This window comes from Gorilla gorilla, chromosome 6, assembly GCF_029281585.2.
Source record: "Gorilla gorilla gorilla isolate KB3781 chromosome 6, NHGRI_mGorGor1-v2.1_pri, whole genome shotgun sequence".
Classification (NCBI taxonomy): Eukaryota; Metazoa; Chordata; class Mammalia; order Primates; family Hominidae; genus Gorilla; species Gorilla gorilla.
Genome location: NC_073230.2, coordinates 142,453,602 through 142,481,042, shown reverse-complemented (window position 1 = coordinate 142,481,042; position 27,441 = coordinate 142,453,602). Strand labels below are relative to the sequence as shown.

General features: G+C 36.9%; 1 protein-coding gene across 2 annotated transcripts in view; it reads right to left on the bottom strand.

The window, feature by feature from the left end:
• The window catches only part of EXOC4 (exocyst complex component 4), an 804,715-nt gene that overhangs the window by 661,484 nt on the left and 115,790 nt on the right, over positions 1-27,441 (bottom strand). For both annotated transcript variants that reach the window (XM_019031456.4, XM_063708773.1), the window contains exon 7: positions 22,869-23,043. In XM_019031456.4, coding sequence (XP_018887001.1) covers positions 22,869-23,043 — 175 coding nt within the window. The remainder of the gene's footprint in view (positions 1-22,868; positions 23,044-27,441) is intronic.

Here is a 27,441-nt window from a genome sequence, read left to right as displayed (position 1 = left end):
TAATGGCATTATAAATGTGGGGGTTAAATGAGATAATACATATAAAGTACTAAGCACAGTGGTATGTGGTAAATGCTTATCAAATGTTAGCTGTAATTTTTTAATTTTGTTATTAATGGAGAGAATAAATGGAGAGAGAAGAAAACAATGGTGTATCTGCAGTACAGGAATGGCAAGTACAAATGCTCAGAGGGAACAGAGGAAAAAAATCACGAACAGAAAAGATAAATGGAATAATATACAGAAGATAGGCTGGAAAATAATAGGAAAGGACAATAAAATAAGGAAGAGGCAAAATATTAATTCTTTATGATATTATTGAGCATGTACTGTGAAAATGACACAGCAATAGTTTACAGACAAAAAGCAAAGAAGCTGTCCTTAATGCCTAAGAACTAATAATTCAGTTAAGGAGACTGCAACTTTAGGTGACAGGTAAGAAAACCAAATCAGCCAGGCGCAGTGGCTCACACCTGTAATCCCAGCACTTTGGGAGGCCGACGCAGGCAGACCACCTGAGGTTGGGAGTTCGAGACCACCCTGACCAACATGGAGAAACCCCTTCTCTACTAAAACTACAAAAAAAAAATTTGGCTGGGTGTGGTGGCCTGTAATCCAGCTGCTCAGGAGGCTGAAGCAGGAGAACTGCTTGAACCCAGAAGGTGGAGGTTGCGGTGAGCCGAAGATCACGCCATTGCACTCCAGCCTGGGCAACAAGAGTGAAATTCCGTCTCAAAAAAAAAAAAAAAAAAGAAAAGAAAACCAAATGAAACAAAAATAAACAAGAGGATATCGACAGGCCTAGATACAATGACTAGATGGGCTTTGTCTGGACCAGATCCAGGCTGTTTCAAATCAAGGCTTGAGATGAAAGAATCATGATTATTGTTGTGACAAACAGCAAAGGTACAAGTCAATGAAATACTTCAGGTTTGCAAATGAACCCCTAAATAAAATGCAGGTAAAAGCAAACTTCAGCATCTTGGTTGGTTTGTATTTCTTTTTCCATTACAACAGGATGGTACTGAATAGAAGCAAACCATAGCTCTCCCATTGAAAGGGGATAATGACCTTGAAAAAGTCACTCCACTATGCTTATTTTCTCCAGTTCGAAGTGGAAAGCTTCTCTGTAAAATAGGCACACTTCACAGGAAAAGTATAGTCATCTAAGGAATCAAGTGTCCCAGGAGGAAGCCTGTTCAGAGGACATTAGGCCAACTAAATGAATGAGAGAGAGTAAAGGCAGAGTCAGGACTAGAACTGAGTTCTAGATTATACTCTGGTTTGCTCTTGGCACCCAACTTGCCACTCAACCCCTCAGGTACTTTCCTAATTGATGACATACTTAGTTGTAAAAAGTCACAAGAATAGCCACTTAAAAATCATTCCTTTTTAAATCTTCCTATTCTACAGCAGTTAAGAAAATAAATTTTGAAACCAGACCAAGATTCAAAGCCTGGTTCACTGCTTACCAATCAAATGAGCATGAACAGAGTGTCATCATCTGAACGGAAGAATAATGATGGCAGGCTCTCTGAAGTGTTATGAGGGTGGAAGGAAATAAGATATTTAAGGTTTGGCCCAGGTCATATTTATCAGCATAAGTGAGTCTGAGTGTTGAAGTTTCTTGAAATAACACTAGCATTTCATTATTACAGTCTGTGTCTAATTCCATGGTTCTCCTGCATATCAGAATAACCAGGAGGGCTTACTAAACACAGACTGCAGAGCTCCATCCTCCAAGTTTCTCAATCAGGAGATCTGGGATACAGCACTAGAATCTGCATTTCTAACTAGTTCCTAAGTGATGCTGATGCTGCTGGTCTGGGAACCACTCTTTGAAAACCACTAGTCTATTAAAGATCATTCCTGATGTTACTGTCTATCCTGAGAAATTTTCATGCTAAGACAAAGGAATGAACCTCTCCTGTAGAATCAGAAAAGGCTAACATAAAAAAAATTTAAAAAAAAACATCAATCATCATATTGCCATGTTCGTATGCTGTAAAGAAAAAAAACAAAAAAAGCAGAGCTAAACAATCCCTAAAGAGAAAACTTTGGTTGTCTTCCCTACCCTTTTTCATAAAAATGTTAGCACAAGTTTATTCTGTACAAACCCCAAGTGATTCACTGTCAGATTAAATCCCCACAGAAATACAGACAGAATGAACAGATGGTCTTTTTCTTTCTAAATACAGTGTGTGTGTCTGTGTGTGTGTTTTATATATACAGTGTATATATATATATAATTTTCTACTGAGCAGTAAAACTCACTTCCTCCAGAATCACATAGGGCCTAAATGTAATAATCTCAATACTTTCATAACAATCACATTCTGGGGTCCTATTCACTTGCTCCTTTGATACTGTGAACTTCTTGTGCCGTATTTGCATCCCAGCTGGCCACAGATCAGGGAGATACAGTAGATATAAAATCAAGAGCATAATAGATATAAAATACAAGAATTTTCCCAAGCTCTTCTGGCTGCCTCCAGATTTTTATTTTAAAGAAAAGGGCATCATTCTTCACTGTATATACTTCCTCATCGCTTTAATCCTGTGATTAGTGATCCTACAAGATGAACAACAGCTCTTCACACATATTGGAATGGTGTTTATATGTGGGTAGAGAAAAGTTTTAATACTACTTTATATTTAAAATGCAAACTTTCCTAATGTGAGTGCTTTAAATGCCCCTATTTCACATCAGGAAGTTGCATTTACCCTTTCACGAGTAAATGGATTTTTCATCATCTTCAACTGCGACCAAGTTAAAAAAAAAAAAAAAAAAGGCAAAAGTATTGCTGTTTGACCAGCAAAAATAATATAAAGATTTGGTGACCAGAGCAAATTATACTAATTACCATAGACTACCTGGTGATCTTCAAATTGAGGCTCTCAGAAGTAATTTACTACCATAAACTGACTCAAATACAGCAATTTTAATTTCATATTTTTATAGTTTCTTTTTTCCCTTTTTTTTTTCTTTTTTACATTTTCCCATTTTTAATGTTGCTGATCTTTAAAAAGGACATTGTCAGGCACTTTTGGTAGTGTCTTTTTTATGCTAGGTTATTTGTAACATTCACTTGAAGCTTGAAATTAAAATTCTTTCTCCTACCAGTTTAGTGCCTTCCCATTTGGCAAACATCTCTTTTGATTCTTGCATCTCTAATGAAGCTGAAAATTAATATGACTTTTATGTTTAATTCTTTGATTATGCAAAAGAATCATCAATGATGTTAGCATGGTTCTGTATAGTAGGTCAGGAGTTGTAATAAAAGCCTTACATTTCTATAGCACCTCAACTCCCAGAGGACCACAAAACACTTCATAACTGTTTCTGTTTCTCAGAGGAAACACCTTCACATCACTCACTGGAAGCTGCCCCTCCAGTGAAATACATGCTCTGATTAACTAGGGTTTACTCCAAAGAATTACATAATAGAAGCTCTGATGATTCTAAGGACAGACTTAACACTTAAAGAAGGTAATTACAAACCAAAGCTATCACTGAAAGAAATGGATTTAATTTGCAGCAAGTACATTTCACTTATAGCAAGACATGAAGGAAAAATTTTTAAATACGAGTAAGAAAATTAAAATGAAAAATCAAAAATTTAAATCGTTTTCAAAGAATAAAGGACAAGTTTGTATAGTTTAATTTCACTTAACCTATTATCAAATTTTTCACCATTCTTCCAAATCTATTATTGTCACACCCATGATAGAAATGATATTATCTATGCACGAGCATTGGCTATATAATAGTAATACTATGACAGTCCCAATTATTAATGGTTTCTCTTGCCAACATTATTTCATGCCCATTATTTCATGACATCATTTCATATCTGGAAACCTGAGCTAACAATCTGCCTGGCCAACAGAAACTCTTCATATAGAGATGATTTAATTGCAGGCTGGTCTAGGAGAAAGCAGGAGGAACTGGTCTCCTGGGAATATAGCAAACCTTCATAGCTTTATGAGTCTTCTGCTACATGATTTTTAAATCTACAAAGTTCAACACATTTACAAAGCATTTAAAATTCAACCTTGTCTTAGTTCAAACCACTACAACAAAATGCCACAGATTGAGTAGCTTATAAACAAGAGAAATGTATTCCTCACATTTCCAGATGCTGGGAAGTCCAAGATAAAGGCATCAGCAAATTTAATGTCTGGTGAGGACTCCTGTCCTGTTTCACAGATGGCCATATTCTTGCTGTAACCCCACGTGGCAGAACTGTCGAGGGAGCTCTCTGGGGCCTCTTTTACAAGGGCACTAATTCCATTCATGAGGGCTCTGCTATCATGACTTAATTACTTCCCAAAGCCTCCATCTCCAAATACCATCACATTGGGGATTGGCTTTCAACATATGAATATGGGGGTGGGGGGGACATAAACATTCAGTCTATAGCAAATCTTAAATCAATCAATAGATATGTATAGAGTACCTACTACTCATTTGTTCAAAACATATTTATTAAGTGCATACTGCCAAATTCTGTGAGTTTAGGGGAAGAGACAGGCACCATAAATAAGCCATAGTTCCTTCTCTCCAAAGGCTTAAAGACTAGTTGCGAGAAATTTAAAGACATGTAAGAAATGGTCCTCAAGAGAGCCTTTTTAATCTGATTAAAAAGGAAAGATATGGATTCAGTAGAGGAAGAAAAATATAACTATTAGATATGTCAAATGAGTGGTAAAAACAAGAAATGCAATGAGTTCTTGAAGGGAAATGATCAGTGGATGCTTCATAGATAAGACAGAGGACTGGAGCATATCAGAGAAGGTATTCAGAGATGAGGGCAAGGACAGTAGGAAAGTTGTATGGAATAAACAAAACTACTACCGTAGGAAAGGACAGAGTCATATTTAGAGGACAGAAAGAAAGGCTGATTTAACTGGAATACAGCATTACTATAGAAAAGGGTAAACTAAGCCTGGAAAAGCAGAGACTTTGTCCGAATTGTACAGGTATTTGAATACCAAGCTAAGAAAACAATCTTATCCAATAGACTAAGATTGGATAACAATCTATCTAACAATCTTATCCAATAGACTAGTTTATAACAAGGAAATACAGACCATTTGTAATGAACCTGAAATTAAATTTGCATTTTCAGTTTACTTCTTTGATTATACAATGATACTACTATAGGGAAAGACTGGCATACACACCACTGTCACAGCATAAGGAGTCAAGCTCTTCTCCAGTAGCCCTTTCCCATCCACGAACCTGAAATTTTTCACATTTCTACAGGACACAGTAAAAGTCTGTGGTCTCCTAGTCTGCTAAATATCCTTTTTCTTCAAAGTCAAGTCCTGGGGGAAGAGGGGAAAATAAAACCATCATTCACTCCCAAAGAGGCCAGCTTGCAGCCCTGTTAGGTTACTAGATATATCTGAAGAAGACACTGACCCTATACACATGGGCCCATTTTATATTACATGTATTCACCTTAGGTAAAGGACCCTAACACTGCCTCCCAAACAGAAAGCAGAAATTTCTACAACACCAGGAGGGATGGTACCAGGTCAACCTCAGGGCAATGAAGCTCCATTTTTAGCCTATGTCAATCAGGAAAGCATCTAAAATGTGCCTGGGTGTAGAAAAACAAGAGATAAAATTTCTTCCTAATCACAGCAGGTGAACAGATCATCAACAGGGCCCAGAATCAGAGAAGAGAGAAATGAAAAATGCCTACAGGGATATTCAGTCTATTTCCCTACTGATACACATTCAATTCTGTCAGGATCAAATGTCCAATGAAATTCAACCCAATTTTCCTAGGGGAATATCCTATGGTCCGATAGTTCTCACTGCAGAAGTGTTCCCTGACATTCAGTTTATACTATGTATTTCTTAAATTATTTCTTTCTGTTGTGCTTGCCTATACTACTGTGGAAAGTAAGTAATTCCTTTATTTGTTACTTGAATTTCTAAAGATAACTATAAAGTCTCACCCCCATTGTTCCCAGGTTTAATATTTGCATTTGAATTTCCAATCAAAAGCACCTGACTTATGTAATCTATTATTTTCTATTCCTTCTCACATTATAGCAAGCACTGCCAATGTTAATCTCTTGATTAAAACATAGTTGACTATAAATAAGTCCTTGCTTAATTTTGCTTTAGAGCCCCTTTTTGCTGATATGCTGTCTGTGAAAGTATTTGGGTAATTCCTCTAAAGTGCACTGTACTAAACTAATGCCAACTAATGAGGAGTCTATGATGTATTTCCTCAACATCATCCTATCTCTGAAAAGGTTAACATCTCTTTACTTCCATGCTCATTCCTAAACATGCCACTTCTAAAACTTGTCTCATCTAAAGTCCTTAGTCACAGCAGATGCTCTGCTTGGGACTCCTACCCGTTTGTCTATCCTTCCAGTACGCACGTGTCCTACACTCAAGACAGCATCCCAGATGCTGCCTCACAAGTACTGGGTAGAAAGGAATGATCAGCCCAGCTCGGTGATGAGATGCTGTTTTGTGCAGCACAGCCAAAAATAGTGTTGGCTTTTTTCATTGCCATATCACGTTGCTAACACATATTTAATGTGCTGTCGTTTATCACCCCAATGAGACTGGCTAATTCGTGCTGAGCTTTCGTCATTTGCTGTAGTTCAATTGGTGACAGCCGTCATCTTCCTGTGAAATCATATCCAAAGCAGTGGATTTTGTTGACAGTGGTGGTGTTCACTTTATATTTTACTTTATATTTTCAAAACCCTTCACAACTTTCAGGTGGCTAGTCAAAAAATGTTTGTGCCACTCACTTATGTGACACAACTCTTTGGCAACACCAACAAAAATTTCTGGGAAGCCCAGAACTATTACAGAAAAATATAATCTGCACCTTTGAGAGCTATAAGATTTTCTATATAATCTTACTGAGGATAAAAAATTAAAATGATTTTGAACACAATTCCCCTGTGAAGAAGGGTACATCACCTGTGTTCAATGCTTCACTGAATTACAGGTATAGATTTGATAGCAAACATTTATTTTGCCATCCTTCTGCAACTAGGGAAAAGTATTCATAAAACACAGATGAGTAAATAAGATGCTGTTAAACAGGTTAAGGGATATTTCTGAATAGCACATTTTCTTAAAATCCTTTCAGCTAGGGAGGACTTTTGAAATGATTACATATAAGTTTTGTAGTTTCCCATTAACCACATTCTCTGTAGCCTCTGGATATAAGAGAGAAACAGCAGGAGAGGACACAAGGGAACTGTTGGTGCCCCACCCTCACTAACCAGTTCTCTCATGATGGAGGTCAGGCTGGGCCTCTGAAGGAACTAAAAGACACTAAGGCAAGTCTATCAAATCCCTTCAACCCCAAGGTCTTTCCCTATAGCTGGCCCCACCCACTTTCTGTCCTGCTTGCTCTGCTTCTTCACTCCAACCAGGCTCACTTATGGACTCGGCTTTTATTTCCTCCCAAGCTGTCTACATCCCCAGTGGAATCGCCAGCTTCGGAAAGCTAACACTCCTGACCTGAACAGCAGCTGGATTCTGCTCAAAAATCTGCTGCCATATCACCTATAAATGATGAAAAACCACAGAAGCAAAGAAAGGCAAAATGTGGCATCATCATGAGAAACTCCAGTCTCTAAAGACAGTGTAATACTTTGCTGTGACAACTACAGAAAGCTGATTAAGCTGACGAACTACTTAAGGAAAGTGCTCCTCAGTTCACTCACAAGTTTCTGAGCTGGTCCATTTGTATGGCTTCAGCTATTCCCAGGCAGACAGAGAATCCCTAAATTTCTATCTCCTGCCCTTACCTCTCCCCTGGTCCCCCATGATCAATCTAGCTGCCTGATATGGCTTGGCTGTGTCCCCATCCAGATCTCATCTTGAATTCCCACGTGTTGTGGGAAGGACCCAGTGGGAGGTGACTAAATCATAGGAGTGGGTCTTTCCTGTGCTGTTCTCGTGATAGTGATAAGTCTCATGAGACCTGATGGTTTTAAAAATGGGAATTTCTCTGCACATGCTTTTTTTTTTTGCCTGCTGCCATCCATGTAAGATGTGACTTACTCCTCCTTGCGTTCTGCCATGATTGTGAGGCTGCCCAGCCACATGGAACTGTGATTCCAATTAAACCTCTTTCTTCGTAAATTGCCCAGTTTGGAGTATGTCTTTATCAGCAGTGTGAAAACAGACTAATACACTTCCTATAACACAATTCTGCAAGGATAGTCTACCAATACACAGACCTTCAATTCAACATGCACAAAGCACCATCTTCCTGACCCTAATTCCCAATCACTCAGGTTCACAACTTCAACCTGACTTAAGACCCTCCATTTTTTTTTTTTTTTTTTTGGAGGAGTTTCACTCTTGTTGCCCAGACTAGAGTGCAATGGTGCAATCTCAGCTCACTGCAAGCTCCGCCTCCTGGGTTCAAGCGATTCTCCTGCCTCAGCCTCCCAAGTAGCTGGGATTACAGGCACCCGCCACCACACCCGGCTAGTTTTTTTGTATTTTTAGTAGAGACAGGGTTTCACCATGTTGGCCAGGTTGGTCTCGAACTCCTGAACTCAGGTGATCCACTGGCCTTGGCCTTCCAAACTGCTGGGATTACAGGCATGAGCCACCATGCCCAGCCGACTCTCCATTTCTTATAGTTAAACCTAAAAGGTATTGAAAATTCCTTCTTTCAAAATCTCTCTCATCTCTGTTGCCTTTCTTTTCCCTGCCCCTGCCTTACTATAGCCTTTCCCTCCTGCAATGATTGAACCTGCCTTCTAATTGGAAGCTCTCCATTCCTCCTCTACCAATTCATTTTGCACACTGCTGCCAGACAAACCATCCTAAAAACATTACTTTCACTACTTTACTCCTCTATCCAAAAATGCATAATACCTATGAAGTAATTATGTCCCCAAAAATCAACTTAAATCTGATCAAGGAGCCAGATCCAAGATACAGGACAAAAATAAATAGCAAATGACGCTAGCAATCAGCCAAAGCCAGCCACACTGTGGAAAATTTTACAAACCAAATGATATAGTTTCTTCAATAAATAAATTTCAAGGGATAAAAATAAAATGACAGATGGAGCAGGAACTTATAGATTAAAAGAATCTTAATGTATCAATCAAATTGCAATATTTAAACCTTATTTGGATCCTGATTCAAACAAAATGTAAAAAAAAATAATTATAATATTTCAGACAACTGGAAATGTGAACACTGACTGGATATTTGATGATAAAGAAATTAAGTTTTTAGGTATTATTTTATTTTTGAGACAGAGTCTCACTCTGTCACCCATGCTAGAGTGCAGTGGCACAATCTCGGCTCACTGCAGCCTCCACCTCCCTGGTTCAAGCGATTCTCCTGCCTCAGCCTCCAAAGTAGCTGAGACTACAGACACAGGCCACCATTCCTGGCTAATTTTTGTACTTTTAGTAGAAACAGGGTTTCACCACATTGGCCAGGATGGTCTCGAACTCCTGACCTCAAGTGATCTGCCCACCCCGGCCTCCCAAAGTGCTGGGATTACAGACGTGAGCCACCATACCCGGCCAATTTTTAGGTATAATTTTAAAAAGAGAGTTCTTATTTTTTAGAGAGACATATTAAAATATAGATAAAACAGTATGATTTCTAGGATTGTTTCAAAATAATAAAGGAGAGGGAAATACGGAGGGATAGAAAACAGTATCAGTCATAAATTGATAATGCTGAAACTGATCAAACTGGATAATGAATACATGGGGAACCATTCTACTGGTTCAATTTCTGAACATGTTTGAAATTTTCCACAGTAAAAACAAAACAAAAATATAATCGCAGCCCGTGGCTTAAAAGGCAAAGTCCAAGCCGCTCAATCTCTTCTTCAAAGGTCTCCCTATCATCCAAAAGTATTCCATCTTTTTTTTTTGTTTTTGGTAACATGTTCTAAGAAAACAAACAAAACCCCCAAAGCCCATCTCCCCCAGCTCTTTATAGTGCTGTTCATATTATACATTTATACTTAACTGTGTGAAAACATGCCAAGTCCCCCTTTGCCCATGAACTCAACTACTTTAACCCATTCTGACCTCAGCCTTCCAAGGTCTTCTCTAGCACTTGTGTTCAGACTGAACATTTGTCCATGGGACCATAAACTGTTCTGCAGTGTTTTTGTTTTGTGTTTTGTCTTAGCTCCCAGCAAGATTAAAATAATTTCCTAAATTCCTTTTACATGAACATGTTAAAAAGGAAAAAATTACTCCCCTCCATTACATAAAAATCTCATCAATATAAGCCTTAAAAATTCATACAAGTAATAAATGGGGGGGGGAAGCAACCTAGAAAACCCCCTTCTTAATAACAGACAATTAACATGATGATATAATTGTTTCCAGTCCAAGAAATTATTGGATGAAATAATGCATTTGTCAACATTCTCAACTGTTCAAGTCAGAAATAGGAATTATCTATGTTTGCCAACTTTGGGCTGCTACTCTAAATAAAACTGACCAAAATCTGTAAATGGAGATCAGTTAGAGCACAGATGTCTAGTTTTTCTTTTCCCTTTATAGTAATGTACATTAAAGCACTTTCCCATATTTATGAAGTTTCATAACTCTATCTTCTTTTACTATATGTTGCAGAACACAAACACTCTCCTAAACGTGACATATCTTTCAAAATGAATCAAAATTTGCCTTCTGTAAACCTCTTCAACCCCTTAAGACTTTAATGGATTTGATTTTAGTATGACCAATCCTGTATCACTAACTAATCCTGCCTCTTAACCAGGAGTGTGCATTAGAATCAGTTAGAATCCTACTGAAGCATGCTCTAGAGATGTGGGGTCCACAGGCCATTCTAATTGTGCATCCCAACAGAGATTTGCTGCTTTAAGATAATAAAGATAACAAAATTAAGACTGACCATGAATAGGATAACAGAATCCAGAAGACTTCATCAACCAGATTATACATACATTTAAAATAGACCAAATAATGGGGTTCAATACATTATAGTGCACTGTTTGACTTCTGCATTGGTGTTTATTGCCACCTCTTTACCAGAACAACTGAGTCTTGCCCAGTACAGCAAAGATTCACAAAAAAAAAAAAAACTCTCCTTTCATTATGTCTTTCATTTGCAGAATTCCAACTAATGGAGATCTTACAAGCCAAGATTAGAAGAAATGGTGCAATAACAGTTTCTACGTCACCTTTTACCACAGAAGGTTTAAAGTCAAGGGCATAAAATACTAATATCCTACAATTTCACTTCCACTCAGTTTTTAAATTAAGCTTTGCATACACGTTATGGTACACGTACCAGTAATATCCCTCCATTCTATATTCCAGCCTTCAACCCTGAACAAGAGTATAAGCAGCACAAACTAAAGTGGCGAAGGATTGCTCTCTTCACTACCAGAATGCAGTACTCAGTGGAGTGACAAACAGGCAAAAGAAGCATGCTCTCGAAGGAACAGCAACTGCCAGAGAGCTCTTTGTGCTCCCTGCTGACAGCCACTTCATAAAAGCAAGATACACAAGAGAAAGCAACACCTTCTAAAAACAGGGAGAGAGGAAGTCACAGCTATTGCAATTACCATTGGCTCTGGAGAGGAATGGTGGGAGGCCCAGTGACCACTGGAATAGCCGTAATTAGCAAAATATTCAGAACATTCAGTTGATCTAATCTGAAGCCACTGCCAAAAACAAAAAAGACATAGCCTTACCTTTCTTGACTGTATAGGGTAACGCAAAGGCTTAAACCAATCTCAGTGCCTTTATCAAAATATCTGGTATTTTAAAACAGGAAAAGACAAATCTCTATGCAGAGATGGCTATTCTTTTAAACTTGAAATCCACACAGTAAATATGTACAATTATATCTGTCAATATAAAAAAAATAAACTTGAAATCCTGAATATTCACAATTAGAAAACAATCATACATGAATACATGTACACATGTATAGTGGTAAACACACTTCTATATATACAAACAAATCCCTGGTTGGCCATATTTCTCAACACAAAGCCTTGATTTTAAAAATATGTGAACTGAAATAATTTCAATTAAATGAATCAGTTGAAAGTTATCACGGATTCTCTTAAGTAAAATGTCAAGATGCCAAAGTATAAGACAAAGTAGGCTTTTAAATCAATGACTTAAAAATTGCAAAAGAAAGCTAGGGCAAGCCGACTTCCGTATTTGACTCTTTGGTGCTAAAAAACATGATTTAAAACCCATCACAGTTTCTCCATCTCTAAAATGGGGCGCAATACGACAAACTGTAACAACAGAAAGATCAAAGGGATTAATAACATATAAAAAATCATTTCAGTACTTGAGTGTAAAGTGACAAAGTGTAACTACTCCAAGAATTAACTCACTTGAACAAAAGAGTTCTGTGAAAGACTTGTATTTTGCTAAATGTATCTTGAATGGTCTTTAATGTGATCAAACTGGTGAAATGTTGCTGAATCCGGTAATCACGTAAATATTCTCTAACAAATTAAGAGCAGTAGACAATGAAATACCGGCCTCTATCTTGTGACACAAACCCAAAGACAACGACCTCATGCCAATGTCTGACTGGTGGGTCTATAAAGGCAAACTTACAAAGTCCACAACGAAGTGGCAGAAAAAAATAGCTGGAAATTCCTTGCCACTCTTCACACTAAATAAATTCTATTTTCCCTCCATTTAAATCTGAGCTACCCAATTGACCAAAAGAACACAGTAGACGTGATACCAAGTAATGCCCCAAGGCCAGGCCTTAAAAGACCTGCAGCCTTCACCCTTTAGAATGCTCTCTAGTTAAAGCTAGCAATCATGTATGAAGTCCAACTACCCTGAGACAACGCTGCTGCAAGGTCACATGATGAAACAGAAGCCACGTGGAGAAGCGTGATGGTGCCAGATACATAATAAAGTCTTCTTGGACCTTCTAACCAGTCCATGCTGCAGATGCGCGGCCAAGTGAATGTTCTCAGCCAATGCCATGTCAAGTAGAAGCACTGTGCATTGGAGCCTTCATGAATTCCTGACTCACAAAACTATGAGAAATAAAATGGTTGATGTCTTAAGCCACCAAGTTTCTGAAGAATTTGGTATACAGAAAAAAAAAAAAATTAGAAGAACTATCGCTATACTCAAGGATTCAGACATACTCATTGCTTCCACAATCAGAAAACGTTTTTTTTTAAATACGCTTAAAAAAAAAAAAAAAAGACCAATTCAGGAAAATGTAATTACCTTTGCTCTAAAACCTTCTCAAGTAGGCAAGAGCAATATGTCAGTGAAGGTCATGCCAGTAGCTTTAATTTCACTCAAATCACAGAATGACACTTTCTACATCACACTATTTCACTTCATGCTATTAATCACCACAACTTATTATGGCCTCTTGGTTCCTAGCAACATTCTTGCCTTGGCCCAGGTGCACCAAATCTTGATGAGCACACTTAAAGGAGCATGAGTCTGACGGACACTTGGCTTTTAACAGTTCACCCTCTAAAATATCAGACAAAACCAGACAGAGATAAGCTTTGGAGGCAGTGAGGGAGAAGGAAGACCTGCCATTTCTACACCTGTGTTCTCTAGACCAAGACGTAATGAGGCCCGAGCAGGCCCATCCCAGGTATGTGAAAATTTAAGGAGAACAGCCTTCCTACCAGATCAACCTATTCTGGGGTATCCCCTGCCAAGCTACTATTTTCTAAAGTTTGCCGCAATGTATTCAGATGTCCATGACACTGACATCACACTTCACTACGCATTAGACACCCTAGCACTCTGATTTGGGCATTTGCTATGTCTGTACTAGAAGCCAGAGGAATCTCCCTGGCTGCTCATCAGTTCCTGCTTGAAGAATTAGTAGTGAACATAAAACAACACAGGGAGAGTCCTGGTGCTACAGAAACAAACTCGAATTTAGAAGATTTTTAATTTAACTTGTAAATGTTAATTATATTCTGTTCATTTGGCAGCATATTATCCACTGACGAGACAGAAGAAACATTCTAGGAGCAAGCACTTTTGTGGAGATTCAATGGCCTGGCCAACAACATGACTTCACGATGCCACGCAAAATAGAGGTTATCAAAAAGTTTTATAGGCTGAGAAATGACAAAAAACTATTTCTGTGAGAATACTCTCATACGTTTTCTGGCCTGAAATATTAAAATAGGTTTGTTTTACTTTAAGGTATAGAATCCTCAGCTAACCAAAATATCAAAGTCGACAGAACCTAAGAATAACCTAGTTTCAGACCTGAATTCAAAATAGAAATTACATCTGTCTCCTTGAAAATCCCCTCCAGGTCAAGGATCAGTACTAATAATTTTGTGGATTCTCTTACCTGACAGCAAACTTCAAGCTCTCTCTGCAAGAGGTTAATTTTATCACTAAACATTTATATGGCAGTTAACAAAAGTAAAACGATTTTACATTCTGTCTCCATTAATCTCCAGAAAAAAGAAATCAAGGCACTAAAAAAAGTAAAGTGACTTGTTCTAGGTGTCACTGCTAGTGGTAAACAGTATAATCAGAACCCACTGTCCCCATCTGTAGACACTGCTTAGCATGCCAAGGAGTTACACATTTAAGTCAACAATGGCTAAATCGACAGTTGTGTTTTGAAATGAGATGTGAAAAAACTTTAGATTTTTTACAGAATCATAACGTCTGGAGGATGGGTTTGTTCAAAGTGATCCTCTTCCTTTGCTATGCAGAATTCAACAAGATTGAATATTTTGTGTTTCTAGTGTACCTCAGTCTTTTATACACTTGAAAACACACAGGCAACAATATGACACATTTGTCACCAAGTAGGTGTCATTTTGGAAGGTACTGCCGCTGCTCAAAAGGGCAAAAACATGTATTTCTATTATCACAGTTTCCAAAAGAGTGAAAACTGAAAAAGGAGTGCAATGGTGTGTGGTCACAGGGCTGACACCAGGGAAAAACTATGACACCCCGTTACTATGATAGCTATAGCCTTGTCTCCTCACTGTCTGTCTCCAGACAAAAACACGCTGAGACAAATGAGCCTTCCAACTAAAGGATGGGTTCTGGCTGCCAGGGGAAGCCCAAGTTGCAGTGGAAAAAAACTGCTGAAGTCATTAAAAGATCAAAAAGTATTCTCTCTTCCAAGAATTAATTTACTATACAAAGAATTTAATATACAAGGAACATTTCAACTTTTCAGCAGGAAATGTTTTCCATTCAAAGAAATACAGAAATTTGAATTCTAAACACTTATAACTCTATTCATCATAATATCCCATCATCTTCATTCATGCTGTTACATACTTAACTAAAGGCTTCTAGTATTCTGTTCAATTATTTTGTTATCCAGGAATGATTTCTAACCTAAAGAACACTCCTCCAACAAGTACATGAAAACTAAATCAGCCCCATGTGTAAAACTGTACATAGAAACTTAACCAAAAATCTTCGTCCTAAACCCTCCATATAAGTGAACATTAAATATTTCCCAGCCGGGGGTCTCTGGTGTTCATGTATTTTTTTCTATTCCCCAGTACTCAGCACATAGTTGGTCCCAATAATTTAACACTAAACCATCATTAAAATATCTGTCATACTGGAAACTAGGCTGGCAGATGGACCATATCATCTTACAGATTTTATAAAAGACTCTGAAAAGGTTTAGAAATCTTCTTCTCCCTTCTTTGTATTCCTTTAGCATACACCAAAGCCTATCTTGTTTACTTCACTACTAAACAATATCTCAAGTAATATATGCATAGACTCTCCACTAGCCTACAAAATAGTTTGCCTGTCTTAGTCTCTACCCTCTCTACTCAGTCCTTTTCATTGCTACCACATTAATCTTCCTTCACCTCATCACACTCTAATATAAATCTCCAAAGTTGCCATATTACCTACAGCAAAGGTCCTCAAACTTCAGTGTGCATAAGAATCACCTGAAGGTCCCGCCCCCAGAGTTCTTGTTTCAGTCAATCAAAGGTGCGGATACAAATCTGAATTTTTTAATATGTTCCCATATAATGCTGATGATGGTCCAAGAGGTATACATTGAGAACCACTTACCCAACACAAAGACTTCCAAATACAAGATCCTAAACAAATATATCAGAATCACCTTAGTAGCTGAAAAACAGAATGTAGTCCTTATCCACAGTGACTGTCATTCATAAGGTGTAGGATGGAGCTAAGAATCAATCCCTAGATAAGTCAAATGTGTAACCAGGTTCAGAAACTATTACTGTAAAGATAAATCACAAACCACTTAGATAACCCGAACTGGTTTTCACAACCTGCACCCAAATCTACCTATCCAAGCTTTTCATCAGATCCACAAAATAAACCTTCAGTTATGCTAAACTCTTCTTCTTACCTATCCCTGAATATCCTTGTCTATTCATTCCTTTTTTGCCACTTGCAAATACTATCTCATGAGCCTTTCCACCTGCCTGGAGTGCCATTTCCCATCTCCTCTACCTCTACAAATCCTCCAAGGATCAACTCATCATCAATCTCCAAAACCTTTCTTGGGCCATTCAACATGTCTCAGAATAATAACATTACATATTACATCTACTACTCTTCTTACATTCAGCAACATTAGTCTGTCTGTGTGTCTGTGCCATTAGCCATCTAGTTTATTGATGGGTATACAGCTTAATATTACTCAGTACTGTATAACCTGAAAGAATTCTGAGAGAACTAGAAAACATGGAAATCTAAAAATAATTTAAAAGTTAAATAACAATTTTTATTGCATAGCAATTACAAAATAAAATATTTATATGAACCTCTTATTCAAAAATGCTCTATGCTCAAATTTATAGGGCAATAATAAAGATGAGTAGAATAGATAGTTAAGAAACAATCAACAGATTAACTCAAGTCATGACTAAGGCCATTCTTCCACAACATGCTTAAGAAAAAAGATAAGGGCAGAAAAGTACATAGTTAAGAGGCGAAGAAAAATGTGGAAAGAGAAAGCAAGCAAAAATGCAAAGAACACTGCCATATCTTGGCCTCAGAGCAATTAAACAAAATACATGAAATAAAATGTTATTTCTATGTCAGATCTCTCACTTTTCATTAGAATGGTTTCAGTTCTATGTTCTTTCTCTGTCAAATAGCTTATGCCATTGGTACATGTATGCATTAACGCGGAACAGCAACAGCACTGCCAAGTGTATAATTTGGAGACTACAAGTTTCTGACAGATATAACACATAATTGATACCTCTTTTAGTGTCTTAAATTCATCTTGTCTACTTTCTCTTAAACTATAAAATTTCCAAGGACCCATATTTTAGAAAAATAAAAAAATAAAGATCATAGATCTATGATAAAAATAAGTCATTTCCAAAAAGTAGATCAGTACCTAACAGGCTAGGCCTAGAGGTAAAGGGGGTGGGATATGAGGAGTGACTGCTAATAGATACAAGGTTTCTTTTGGCATAGATGAAAATGTTCTAAAATGATATGATTGTGATGGTTGTACAACTCCATAAATATAATTAAAAAACCACTGAAATCTATACTTTAAATAGGTAAACTTTATAGCATGTAAATTATATTTCAATAAAGCTGTTTAAACAACTCATTCCGTAACTTAAAGACAGAATCCCCAAATCACTCATTTTATTTTATTTTATTTTATTTTTATTATACTTTAAGTTCTAGGGTACATGTGCACAACGTGCAGGTTTGTTACATATGTATACATGTGACATGTTGGTGTGCTGCACCCATTAACTCGTCATTTACATTAGGTATATCTCCTAATGCTATCCCTCCCCCCTCCCCCCACCCCACGACAGGCTCTGGTGTGTGATGTTCCCCTTCCTGTAAAGAAGTGTTCTCATTGTTCAATTCCCACCTATGAGTGAGAACATGTGGCCAAATCACTCATTTGAAACTACATGTATGAAACGTATAACTCATTTAATAAGCCAGAAAAACCTATTTTTAATCTGTAAATTTCACCTGTTAATAACTGATGGAATTTAAAGTTGCTTAGTTCATTACAATCATCTTTACTATGAAATAATGGGTTTCGTTTTCAGCCGTACAGGAATTATATACATCTGACAATTACAAAGTAAGCAGAGTTAGGGAAGACATGATATCTTACTTTGTTTATTATCATAACTAATTCCTCATGGTAGTATTCTAAATAGGATCCTAACAGATTTAATAATTGTTTTCAGTTCAGAACATAAGTAAAAGCCAAAGATGGGGGGGTCATAAAAACTTATTCACAAAGTATTTTATGACCTTGCCATAAGTAAAATTACATAGTCCATAACATACTATCTAGGCCTTGATGTATTCAAGCTCTAAATGTCATAGTAGTATAATACAAATAATTACATTTATATATTCTAAAAATGTCTGATGTATTTGTGTAATACTAGCTATTTTTATTAGTATTTCATGGTTATCTCTTTCCATTCTCATACGTTTAATTTTATGTTTAAAGTGGATCTTTTAAACCCAAAATGACATACTTGTATTAAAAGGGGAGAGAGACATATTTTTCAAAAGTGCCACTGTCAGAAAAGAGAAAAAAAAAAGACTATAAATGTTCAAGTTTAAAGACAACTAAATGAAACACCTGATTCTAAACTGGTTTCTCTACTGGAGGGGCAAAAATACTGCTATACAGAACATTACTGGGTCAGTTAACAAAACAAGAATATAGACAGCAGAGTAGATAACTTGCTGTCCATTTTTCAAAGAAAAATGCATGTGTGTGTCCATATATACACAGAGAAAACAGGAAAAAAGTGGTAAAACGTTAAGAACAGCTGAATCCAAATAAAGAGGTATATGGCTCTTTGTACTATTCTTATTGTCACAACTTTTCTACAATTTTAAAATTATTTAAAAATTTTTAAAGTAATAAAATATCATAAAATGCATCTCTTGAAACAGCATGGTTGGGTCTTGGTTTTTTTTAAATCCAGTATGATCTCTGTCTTTCAACTGGAGTATCTGGTCGATTTATGTCTAATGTAATTATTGATATGGTTGGTGCTAAGTCTATCATCTTGCTTTTGGGTTCTATTCATCCTATCTTTGTTTTTTATCGTTTCTTTCTTCCTTGTTCTTTTTCCTCCTTTCCTTTCTTCTGGATTAATCAAATATTTATTCACTGTTCAGTTTTATCCCCTCAACTGGCTTCTTAGCTATGTATCTATCTTAGAATTTTAATGTTTGCCCTAGGGATTGAAATATGCATCCTTAACTTATCATAGGCTACCCTAAACATTATACCTCTTCATGAATTATATAAGAAATTCACAACAGCATAGTATCATTTACCCTACTCCCAACTTTTGTGTAATTATTGTCATATATTGCCTTCCAAAATATATTATAATACCCACATACACTATGATTGTTTTTGACTTAGAAATTTAAAAAATTCTTTAAATAAAAATAAATCAAGAAATGCGGGGGGGAAAAGCATTTTTTTTTTTTGTCCACATATTCACCATTTCTGGCCCTATTTACTTTTTTCTGTAGATCTAAGTTACCATCTGGTATTATTTTCCTTCAGCCTGAAAAACTCTTTTTTTTTTTTGAGATGGAGTCTCACTCTGCCGCCCAGGCTGGAGTGCAGTGGCGCGATCGCAGCTCACTACAACCTCCACCTCCCCAGTTCAAGCAATTCTCTGCCTCAGCTTCCGGAGTAGCTGGGATTACAGGCGCCAGACACCACACTCAGTTAATTTTTTTGTATTTTTCATAGAGACAGGGTTTCACCATCTTGGCCAGGCTGGTCTTGAACTCCTGACCTCGTGATCCACCCGCCTCGGGTTCCCAAAGTGCTGGGATTACAGGCACGAGCCATCGCGCGTGGCTGAAAAACTTTCTATAACATTTCCTTAAGTGAAAGTCTAGTGGTGACAAATTCTTTAAGTTTTAGTTCATTTGAAAATGTCTCTATTTCAGCTTCATTTTAAAGAATATTTTCAGTAATACAAAATTCTAGATTGACAATTTTTGTTTCTTTTCAACATTCTTAGATTGACATACATTGACTTCTGGCTTGCATTGTTTCTGATGAGATGTCACTGATAATTTTTATCACTGTTTGCTTTGTAGGCAATGTGTCTTTCTTCCTCTGGCTATTTTTAAGAATTTTTTCTTTGGTTTTCATAATGTGCGTATGTGTTGATTTTCTTTGTGTTTATCTTGCTTGGGATTTGTTACGTTTCTTGCATCTGTGGGTTTATGTTTCTCAACAAATTTCAAAACATTTGGTCACCATTTCTCCTGATATTTTTCTACCCCAATCTCTCTGTCCTCTCTCCTTCTGTACCTGTAAACCACATAATTGTTAAGCTGCATAATATCCTTGAAGATATTATAGCTTTGTTCATTTTCCTTTTGTCTATTTTTTCTCTGTGCTTTAATTTGGATGGTTTACATTGATCTATCCTCAAATTCACTGATCCTTTCTTCTACAGTATGTTATCTGCAGCTAAATCCATCTGGTGAATTTTTCATTTTATTTATTTATTTATTTATTTATTTGAGATTGAGTCTCACACTGTCACCCAGGCTGCAGTGCAGAGGCACAATCTCGGCTCACTGCAACCTCCACCTCCTGGGTTCAAGCAATTCTGCTGCCTCAGCTTCCTGAGTAGCTGGGATTACAGGCGCCTGCCACCACGCCCAGCTAATTTTTTTGTATTTTCAGTAGAGACAGGGTTTCACCATTTTGGTCAGGCTGGTCTTGAACTCCTGCCCTCAAATGATCCACCTACCTCAGCCTCCCAAAGTGCTGAGATTACAGGCGTGAGCCACCACTCCCTGGTGGATTTTTCATTTTAGATATTTATTTCTATCAACTTTTTCATTCTGGTTAAGAGTCACATTTTCCTGCTTTTTAACAAGCATAATAATTCTATGCTAGACATTGCGGGTGCTTTGTTATTCAGAAACTGAATTATGTTGTCTTACTTTAGAGAGAGTTTTGTTCTATCAGACAATAAATTTACAGGTGGATCAACATGATAAAATAGAGGCTTGGTTTGGGGCTTTGCTGTATGAGGTCTATAGTACTCTACTCCTAGAATAGCCCTACTCATAAGGTGTGACCTTTCTGAGGTCACAGCTGAAAGCACAGTATGTTCAGCAAGCTTTCCCCACACTGGCTGGTCTGAGCTCCAACACTGCTGAGAAGTTTCCAACTTCTGAAATCTTCATTCAGCTCACAGTCCCACAGTAGTTGTTTTCTGCCAAGCCTTGTGGTGTACACAGCTTCATATCTGACCAAAGGGCTAATAGTTTGGAAAGTATTCACGAGGAAGATGCAGGGTAAAGCTCACCTAGTGTGTTCTTTTTTCTCAGTTGACTGTGCTGACTACCTAAGTTGCTTACAGCAAAAGGTAACTTCATCAAGATGAGAAACAGAAGTCCCTATTTCTAATTATTTTTTATCTAGCTTTAGAATCTATTATTTCATACTTAAACATGGATACGAAAGGCACACATTATTTACATAAGACGGATAAACATATCAACATGCAAAATGTTAAATAACCAGCCTCCAACCCATAAAGATATTTTATTCAATACAAAAATATTCACCAAGCACGTACTACAGGCATGGCAATTGACAAAGCAGTAAAAAGTTTCAACCAATATTATTTCTACTGAACCACCAGTAAAGCATATACACTGTACCAAAAGTTGTCTAATGAATGAAAAACCAGGAATCAATCATTCAATCCACCAAGAGCATGTCTACATTCTAAAAAATGACTATAATTTACATTCATGATTTACTTTTTTCTGCAAAGACTCTTATTTGCCATGCAAGTAATTTCATTCCTACACAGTTCCATTTTCCAATTCCCCACATATACTTAATTTTTTTCATATTAGCAGAAACTATCTAACTAAGTTACTTCTATTTAGTTATGTCAAAGCTTGCTTCAGCTAACTCTTAATTATATTTCTAATTTCCATCTGGCTAAATCAAATATATTTTGCTCACATATGGAGAAAAAGTATAATACAATTTCTAAATATCATTTCAGCAGCATCATACCAAAGAATAATATTATTCCTCTAATCTTCAACAAATCAAGCAAAGTGATACATTTATACCTCACAGATCTATTCTCATCTCTCAAAATAAGCTCTTGTTCTGTCATGTAACCCAATATATGCAAAAGTTGACTGTAAGGAAATAGTCAACAAAATTAAGCTATGTACATGTTTATAAAATAATGCTTAAGAATATTTTAATGTTTTTTACCTTAATATATGACTAATTCCAGTCAAGTAAAGTATACTACAACAGAAAGCCAGATACTATACATATTGAGAATATGCTTCTATTTTTAAAGTCTGCCAAAAAAAAAAGAAGTCTGTTAAAAGGTTTTTTTTGTTTAGACGGAGTCTCACTCTGTTACCCAGGCTGGAGTGCAGTGGTACAATGGCTCACTGCAAACTCTGCCTCCCGAGTTCAAGCAACTCTCCTGCCTCAGCCTCCCGAGTAACTGAGATTACAGGCGCCCGCCACCACGCCCAGCTAATTTTTGTATTTTTAGTAGAGACAAGGTTTCACCATGTTGGCCAGACTGGTCTCAGACTCCTGACCTCAGGTGATCCACCCGCCTTGGCCTCCCAAAGTACTGGGATTACAGGAATGAGCCACTGCACACAGCCTGTTAAAAAGTTTTTTGAAGATGGTAGAAGTTAATGCCATCAGCAACATCACATTCAAATGCAAGCATTACTTTCTCACCCTGTTTATGACTCTTAAGATAATGTTTTAGGTGGCTTGTTGTTGCTGTTGTTGTTGTTATTCTAAACTGTTACTCTGAATCAAGATGACACCCTTTGTAAAAGGCTCTTACCTGTAGAACATCTTGGATCTTTACCCATACATCTGCCATATCATACAGTTTGATATCTTCCTGCTGAGTCAGTGGAGTCACTACAGTGTCCTGCAGGTATCCCAGGACCACAGAGTGTGCAGTGGCTACAGCATTAAACTTGTCAAACAGTAACTCCAGCAGTTCTAGAAGCAACCTAGTGGCATAAACAAATAAATAACATTTACACATACATACATGCAGATAAATGGCTTACAGTGACCTGCAAGTAAAACATCAAACTAAAGTAGCATTCTACAATGTAAACAGCATTAACGTTAGATTTCAGCAGATGTGAATTCAAACAACCGTATTATCTAAGCAACTTTTAAAAACTTATCTAAGCCTCAGTTTCCTCTGCTATAAAATGTAAATGATGTAAGAATTTTAAAACCAATTGTAAAGCCCCTAAACCAGCAATAGCATCTCAATAAACATGTTGCCTTTTTAACATAGTTCACAGATTACAATACTACTACTATGTATTCATACAGGCAGCTGCTCCAAGGAATTCATGTAATTTTTTCAGACAACAGCTCAGATGTTACACAGAATATGCTATTCCCTAGCAATAAATTAGGCACTTTGATAAGGATATTAATCCATTTAGTCATGGAAAGCTATGCTTACTACCATCCAAATGTACGGCCTGAGTTGCCTGAAAAAAAAAAACATACACCTGCCAAGCAATCTGACTTTCACCACAGGGAGAAGCTCAGGCATCCACATTATCTCATTCATCACAGTGAGATATGCTGGACACATATTATTACATCAATTTTATATACTCAAGGACACAAAATAAGGTTGCAGTGCAGCTAAGCCTAGAACAAAAGTTGATTTCCATGTCAGTACATTTAGCCACCTACCTTTCACTACAGCTCTAGAATAGATAGCTCAAAGATTTATGGCATAGATGCAAAGTAATTCCTCTACCACTGAGACTTATAGTTTCAATGATCACACAGGCCTGGAATCATCTTTTCTTCCTCTGAACTTGTATACTCTTTCGTCTGCTTTTAAGGAACTTATCACATGAGCCTCACATATGTTGCTCAATAAATGTCAGTCATATTTCTTTATATATAGATACTTTACCTCACTTCTCCATTATTAATCTTTCAGAGTAGGCACTGCTTTATACATCTCTGAATACTTAAGAGCACTTAGAATAATAGTTAGCAAATACTGGTGAATGAATTTAATGTGTATAGCATGAACAAGTACAGAAAATCTTGCAATGTGAGCTTTATTGTATATTTTGTGGCTCTCAGCTTGTAATTCCTAAATAGACTGATAAACCAACTTGGAAAGTTGAAAAGGAAAGCAAAAGAGCTTGTCAGCAGTGTCAATTAACAAGGTTTTATTACCATAAATAAGGGGTTATAACTACAATCTCATCCAAACGTACAACATATTATCTATTCCTATGGCTTCTTTACTGCCTAATTATTGTAATTAATGTGACAATGAGACAGCCCATAACTATCTTATGGTAAAACCCTAGTATCTATTTGACATTGTAATTCAGATGAGACAAAATCAATAGAATTTATGTAGTACTCCCAGCCTAGACTATACATATATAATCCAGTAGTTACACATTGTATTTATAAATAGAAGCCATTCTACCTTTTGATTGATGATTCTTTTTAATCCTTAAGGGTCAAATTCATATTTATACTCACATATATCTAAAATAATTCGTCTTTCTCATCTGTGTTACTGAAGAACTACTCAAATATTAGCAAAGATACATACAAAATACAAAAACGTGTCTAAACATACCAACTGAAACACTTAATGTGGTGCAGGGAAATAATCGGTATAAAACTGGTATCTGGCATCATACAGATCAGTAACTTAATCAGTAAAATACCTGATTAAGTGAAGGTTCTCCTTTCCCAACAAAGATTTCTCCTAGGTATGTAACACTGTAGTTCTCAAATATGAATCTATAGACTGTAATATGTTTTTGAGTGGTGGATAGCAAGTATGAATAATATATTGACTCTTCACAAAGGTAAATTTATTTAACATTATATCTTTTGTACTCTCTTGATAGGAAAATCTTAGTTATTTTCTGCCATGAATGGCAGTCATGTTGCCAAATGTCCTTACCGGAGAAAATTAAAACTTAATGTATGTTAAGGTAAATATTGGGGTATTCAAAATATTGTTTGAAACCATATTGATCCATGACATTCAGATGCCTGAGGCACACTGGTGTCTAATGTCCCAATGGCATGAAGTTCTAGATACAGGATTGTGAACCAGCAGCAAAGTTTTAACAGAAAAGTGGCTCCTCTTGTTAGGGGTGCTGTTATCTGGTTATCTCCAGGGCCAATGAGTGCCACAACTGCATACCTTGCCTGTCCGTCAAGCACAAGAGCTGCTCAGCAGCCAGGAACAGCGCTACGTTTAGAGAAAAAAAAAAAACCCAGTAGAGAATAGAGGTGTAAGATGAGATTCACAGTATCTATTAACATCTTGGAAATAGCAATCTCTTAATAAAATGCTGACACAGTTCCAGTTTCTGCCACTCCTGGAGGCTCAAAGCCAAAACAGGCCTGTTCCTATAGTGTGGCCATCATAGCCACAGGACAGGCTACAGAGGGAGGAAGGAAAGGAGGTGTAATAGTAGCTAGGAACTTGCAGCTCTACCTTTTTTGAGACCTCCCGCCATTTTAACTAGAGGAAAGCTCTCTTCCACCTTACCGAAGCACAACGGTGTCATATTATTTAACAAAACCCACAGCTCTGACACCAAAATTTAAAATGTTTGTGCTTCAAATGATATCATCAAGAAAGTAAAAAGGCAATACACAAAATGAGAGAAAATATTTGTAAATCATTAATCTGATAAAAGACAAATCTAAAATCTTACACTCATAATAAAAAGACAACTGAACTTAAAAATGGACAAAGGATTTAAATATCCATTGCTCCAAAGAAAATATATGAATGGCCAATAAGCAAACAAAAAGATGCTTAACATCTTTAGCCATCAGAGATATGCAGATCAAAATCACAATGAGCTAGAATTTCGGTCCACTAGGATGGTTACAATAAAAAAGAAAAGCAATAAAAAGTATCAGTAAGGATGCAGAGAAATTGGAAATCTCAAACAGTGCCAGTGGGAATGTAAAATGGTGCAGCCGCTTTGGAAAACAAGTTTGGCAGTTCCTCAAGACATTAAACATAGTTACCATATGGAGCCAGTGATTCCATTCCTAGCTATATGCCCAAGAGAAATGAAAACATACATGCACACAAAAACTTGTACACAAATGTCCTTAGCAGTGTTATGCGCAACAACCCAAAGGTGGAAACAATCCAAATATCCATCAACTGATAAATGGATAAAATGCGGTATATTCATACAATAGAATATTATTTGGCCACAAAAAGGAATGAAGTACTGATACATGGTACAATTGGAATTAACCTTGAAATTACTATGGTAAGTGAAAAAAGGTCACAGAAGACCATATACTATATGATTATAGTTATATAAAATATTCAGGATAGGCAAATTTATAGAGACACAATATATATAAGTGGTTACTTAGGCTGGGGGTGGGTGGGAACTGACTGATAAGTATACGGGATTTGTTTTAGGGAGGACATAAACGTGCTAGAACCAGATAGTGGTGACGGCTGCAAAACTCTATGAATTTACTAAAAACCAATGAATTGTATACTTTCAATAGGTGAATCGTGCAGCAGTGAATTATACCTCAATATAGCTGTTAAAAGAACAGCAGCTATGGCTCTGAGTGGGGAGAGTGAAGATCCAACACCTCTCTAGCACTGAAGAGGAAATACATAAAACAGTGAAAAATGAAACCTGGCGTCTCAAAAAGCGAGGTGTTGTGAAAGCTGATTCCTTTACATTCTTACTACCAGGAGGACATCAACTTTTCTCTTTTAGTTCACTTGGTTTTTTATTTCTTTCTCCTTCTTAAGTAACATGTAAGAAACAATAGATGTCCATTCTTTCCCAGCACTGACACTTCCTACATCTTTCGTTATGAAAAAAATTCTCCCAACTTCTCCAAGTGTCCCCGTCTGCAAAGTGAAAGTATTAATTAATAACTGTTCTAAGAGACTCACAACACTGCTGGAAAAATCGAATTAGAAAATGCACAGAACTAGCTGAGGTAATGGCACAATTCTAAAGACAGGGAAAGGTTCAAGTTTCCTTTGTCTAAATTTCTGGCTTGAGCAACACTGAGGAGAATGGTTACCTTTCCTGTGTGAAAGGAAAATAAATCTTGCGACCCCAAAATCACTAAGCCAAAGGGAAAAGTCAAGCTGGGAACTGCTTAGTGCAAACCTGCCTCCCGTTCTAGTCCTTAAAAAAATAGCTACCAAGATTTTTTTAAAAAGCTACATACCTCCCTCACATTTTGTCCACACGGAAATTCCTCATGGACAAAGAACAGACAGAACTCAACGTCATCTCTCTGGTCACTGAGATTAATTTGTATCTGATTGCTTCCTTTGGAAAGGCTAATCAGAAACTCAAAAGAATGCAACTGTTTGTCTCTAT